A 4,580-nucleotide genomic window follows, 5' to 3' on the forward strand; every position below is an offset into this window, starting at 1 on the left:
AATCATTTTTTTGGTAAATAAGTCAATTGTTGCTAATCATTATCCCAAAAGCTAGACTACTCTAAACCATCATTAAACTAGTTTGATTGTTCTAAAATTTACTTTTTTTAAAATGTTCTCTTTTTAAACTGCATAATTATGTTTAAGTTATTTTTAAATGACATTTTATGTTTAGTTTTTGGGTCATATTTTTTTTTTTGTATCTCTCTATATTCAGTCTCATTNNNNGGCAGTGCGGCGCTGCAGCCCTCTGTTCCCTCCTGACAACGGCTACATGAAGTGCGACGGGGACGGAGACAACTATGGCGCCACCTGTCAGTTCACCTGCACGGGCGGCTTCGAGCTGCAGGGCAGCTCGGCCCGAGTGTGTCAGTATGGACTCACCTGGTCTGGCTCCGACACAACCTGTGCACGTATGTTCAGCAGGGACACCATCACACCATTAAATCTAACATTTTGGGTTGTTTTTTTAGAACAATTATTGTATTTTTTTCTATCTTTTTTTTTAATCTTTCGTTCATTTTTTTAACAAAAATTTTGTGAATTGCAGGATGTTATACAGGATGGAATAATGTTAAGAAAATACAAATTCTATCTTGATTAGTATTAAATCTTGCTTTTATATTTGATAAAATATTTTTTACGCTTTAATTTTTCAAGAATTCTATAGAAAAGCATTGTGGATGCATAATATCGTCAGATCATCTTTATTATGATAGCATTTTCAAACAATTTTTGTCCTATTTTTACATTATTTTAAAATAATTTTAGAGTTAAACACAGCTTTTTTGCGTTGAATACGTAGTTCTAGGATCACTGCTGCCTCCCGAGCATCACTGTTGCTGGTCCCTGGTTTGAACCTGCGTAAACACAGAGGAGAGGATAACAGCAGCCTGATATTTATTCATTAAAAAGATCTCTCCTCATCCCGTCACCTGTGGGAAAGCAGTAAAAAGTGTCTCTGCCTGTCATCTCTCTTCTCCTAATGAGCCACTCACATTATGCAGTGAGGATGCAGTGCAGCAACTGCACTCCATATCTTGACTTAATTGTAAATTCAATGTCATCATAGCCATGAACATCAACGTGGGAGTGCGCTCCGCCGCCGCCCTGCTGGACCAGTTCTACGAGAAGCGGCGGCTCCTCATTATCTCCGCGCCGACGGCTGCCAATCACAATTACCGCTTCCAGATGACTAACCTCCAGGTGAGGCACGACTCACATCAGCAGCTAAATGTGAGGCGACTGAGCTGCAGGGAGGAGGAGGAGGGCAGTGCTGCAGTGTCGTTCTCTTTTCTGCTGCAGTGTTTTATGTGGCGCTTTTGTTTGCGCTTAAACGCCAAAGTGGGACAAAAATCCAGGAGAGAGGATCAGAAAATGTCACAGCGGTGAGCTCTGACACCAGCTCTGATCAGGCGATTCTGGGGGTGGATGTTTGTCCCCGCACTCGTCAGAAACCATCAAGTCAGTGCTGCCTGTGAACGCCTGACCTTTTACACCCAACGTGTCATCAGCTGAAAGACGAGCCGGCATCAGTCGGTCCTGCAGCAGACCCAGCAGTTTGACGGAGGAAGTTCATCGTGCGTGTGGATATCCCATGATTCTGTGGGGCATTTGAATGAGAGACAGATGCTGCATCTTAAGTCAACACGATGATTCATCACTGCTGGACATGTGGTGTCATTTTGCAGATATTTTTGCATTTAAAGTGGGTTTTTTTTCACTTGTTTAGCCTAAAATCATGTGAAGTCTCACTTCAATCATCTTTTGATGTGTTGTAAAAGAGTTCCCAGAGGTCTTATGATTATGATTATGCAGTTTTAGGCAAAATCAACAATTTCTATCACAGTTTCTGCAGAGCGGCACTTCTGAGTTGTGGGTGGAGCAACCCTGCCCCCTTCTGCTTACGCTCTCCCCCTAGCTTACAATTCCTCACACCCACAACCTAACAAGTGCAACAAAAATGGTGAGCAATATTGAAGCTATCCAGATGAACAAAAACGTACATGGATCTAGTCGTTTATAAGCGGATGCACCAGAATAGATCGGAGAGCCTGTGACCTGCCTATTGTAGTTTCTACGTCACAACAATAAGCTTTTTCAAATTAATGTTTTTGTCTGCTCCAGATTCAAAAACAAATTGAAGAAAAAAAATACTCAGAAATGCAATTTTAAGATACATTTTCTTATTATGCATAAACACAGAGGAGAGGATAACAGCAGCCTGATATTATTATGTTCTACACCATGAGTAAAATCCACAAGAACATGTTATAAAAACACCAAAAAATACATTTTCATCAGAGTGGCCTTCAAAAAGGTTTTTTCCAATCTTTTGGCATAATCTTAGCATTAAAATAAAATGATTTATGAGGCTTTAAAAGTGTAGAATTCTCTTAAATTCACACCGGTAAAAAAAAAATTTAATTTACAAAATTACAGTTCATATGTAGCTTGAGGGCAGCGATGCTAAAGCTACATTCACATTGGCAACACGCGTTCGAGTGGCCACTTCCAGTAAAAAGTTTACGCAAATCCACATTTTTGGTCTCCACTTTGAAATCTCTCACGTTCATGTGTCACTACACAAGTTTCTACGACCATTTTTGGGTTTTATATACAAAATGCATTGAAAGTTGGACAAGGTCAAATTTTGACCAATTAGGTGCTTAGATTTGGTATTGAGGTATGAATGGCGTCCCTTTTAATACACAAACGTACTAATCGTTTTAAAACTAATCATGGAGGAGAAATTAATAATTGCAGTTTGTGCCCGGACAGAATTATATGACACCATGTCTTTCAAATATCGGAATAGAGCTGTGAAAGAAAAAGTCTGGAGCAAGATTTAAGCTTTACACTGCTTTAACATTTTGCACTAAGCCTCTTTCAGCTGTTAAGTGGCGGACAAGCACAAGTCAACATTAAAAAAAAAGGAAAGAAGAAGCCCCTCCCTGCTTGTGCAGTGTGAATGTACTAAATGTGCATTCTTGAACGCACGTCAATTTAAGAATAACACAGAAAGATGTGTTTTGATCTTTAAAAAGTAAGTATAAAATGTATTTGCTGTTTTGAAAGAGTCACTATGCACCGATTATAAAGGTCTACCATTAACCCTTTAACACTTGAGGAGCATCGGTGATGCTTAAACACAAAATCTTTAAGATACTGTAACTTTTCAACCGTTAACGCGATCAATGTGATTCCATCAGATTTTGAAGGAGAAAAGCGTTAAAGGTTCAAACGTAAATCAAAGAGCATAAACACTGGAGCTCCGGTATTAAAGGGTTCATATGTCATTATTTTTGTTTCCGGATCACACACTCGACTCAAAAAATCTCTGAGCAAATCCATGATGGAGGCCTGCAGTTCAAACTCCTCTCTCTGTGATATGAGCTTTGCTCCTTCTCCTTTCATCTGCAGAGTAATCGATAACAAAGCTGTTGAACTTATGGATCCGTGTCTGTGTTTGTGTCCTGTGGGAACAGCACGCTCAGTGTGGACTGGACTTGAGACATGTGACAGTTGTGGAGCTGGTCGGGATTTACCCCTCGCAAGTAGGCCGCATTCGTCACCGACTGCTCCCTCCAGGCCTGGCCCTGCAGCTCAGGTACACACAAATACACACACATATTTGTGTGTTCTACTTCGCAATAAACAAATTATTTTCTTTTTGTTCAGGTTGCTCCTCCGGATTCCTCAGAGGTCGTTCCAAATGGTGATAATAGACAAGCAGGGCATAGACAAGCAGCGTTATCCGTTCCCCATCACAGCGGCTGAACTATTCACCACCATCGACACCTTCCCCCTCCGCAAGGACGAGATGCTGCTGCAGCAGGAGGCGGGCCAGACCTGCCAGTCCTAGAGCCAGCTGGACTCTCGGCGCACCTCCGTGACCCGCCAAAACCTCTAACCCTTTCGTCGCCGCAGCAACCAAAAATGAGCCCAGCTGTGTCCTCGTCCACACGTTCCCTATCTGAACTTATCTGTTCTGTGTCAGCATGGAGGCAGCGCTCTGGATGGCGGTTCTGGCTTTCATATTTGATTGATGGGTTTTTTTATTTGATTTTTTTATACGTTTTAAGCAGAAACACGTTTTCATATTTGTATAAAAGTCTGGAACACTTTGCTACTTTCTATTATTTAATGTATAATATAAATATATAGTGCGCATTTCATCTGCGTGTCCATATCTGAGTCAGATTAAAGGAGCAAATTCCTATTCACTTTGTTTTGATTCATCAAAACAAAGAATCTGATGTGTTTATTGTTACGGACCAGACTGTTCTCGCAATTCTTCTTTCTTACTGCGAATTCCTTACTTACCACATATTCCAAAAACTCACCAAAATGTACAGGCTTCTAGTAGAATTTTGGGCATAGGAAACGACACCCCCTCCTTTCCACACCATCAAAGACATAAATGGGGCCAACATCTCTAATATTTCAATTTAAATTCCACTAATAAAACAAAAACAAATGTGTCAAGGATATTTAAAGGAAGCTTTAAAATTATGGGAAGGCCACTGGACCTGTGGCTGGGCAGACATTTTGTGGGCAAGTTTGAAATTTGGCAATTT

The 4,580-nt window shown here is 40.6% G+C and overlaps 1 protein-coding gene across 2 annotated transcripts in view; it reads left to right on the forward strand.

The window, feature by feature from the left end:
* Window positions 1-4,222, forward strand: part of srpx (sushi-repeat containing protein X-linked) — a 20,092-nt gene extending 15,870 nt beyond the window's left edge. For both annotated transcript variants that reach the window (XM_024285880.2, XM_024285881.2), the window contains 4 exons: window positions 234-413; window positions 1,073-1,206; window positions 3,489-3,610; window positions 3,682-4,222. In XM_024285880.2, the coding sequence (XP_024141648.1) occupies window positions 234-413; window positions 1,073-1,206; window positions 3,489-3,610; window positions 3,682-3,865 (620 nt within the window). In that variant the 3' untranslated portion in view covers window positions 3,866-4,222. The remainder of the gene's footprint in view (window positions 1-233; window positions 414-1,072; window positions 1,207-3,488; window positions 3,611-3,681) is intronic.
* Window positions 4,223-4,580: the final 358 nt, after the last annotated feature.

Source organism: Oryzias melastigma, linkage group LG21 (assembly GCF_002922805.2).
Source record: "Oryzias melastigma strain HK-1 linkage group LG21, ASM292280v2, whole genome shotgun sequence".
NCBI classification, from domain to species: domain Eukaryota; kingdom Metazoa; phylum Chordata; class Actinopteri; order Beloniformes; family Adrianichthyidae; genus Oryzias; species Oryzias melastigma.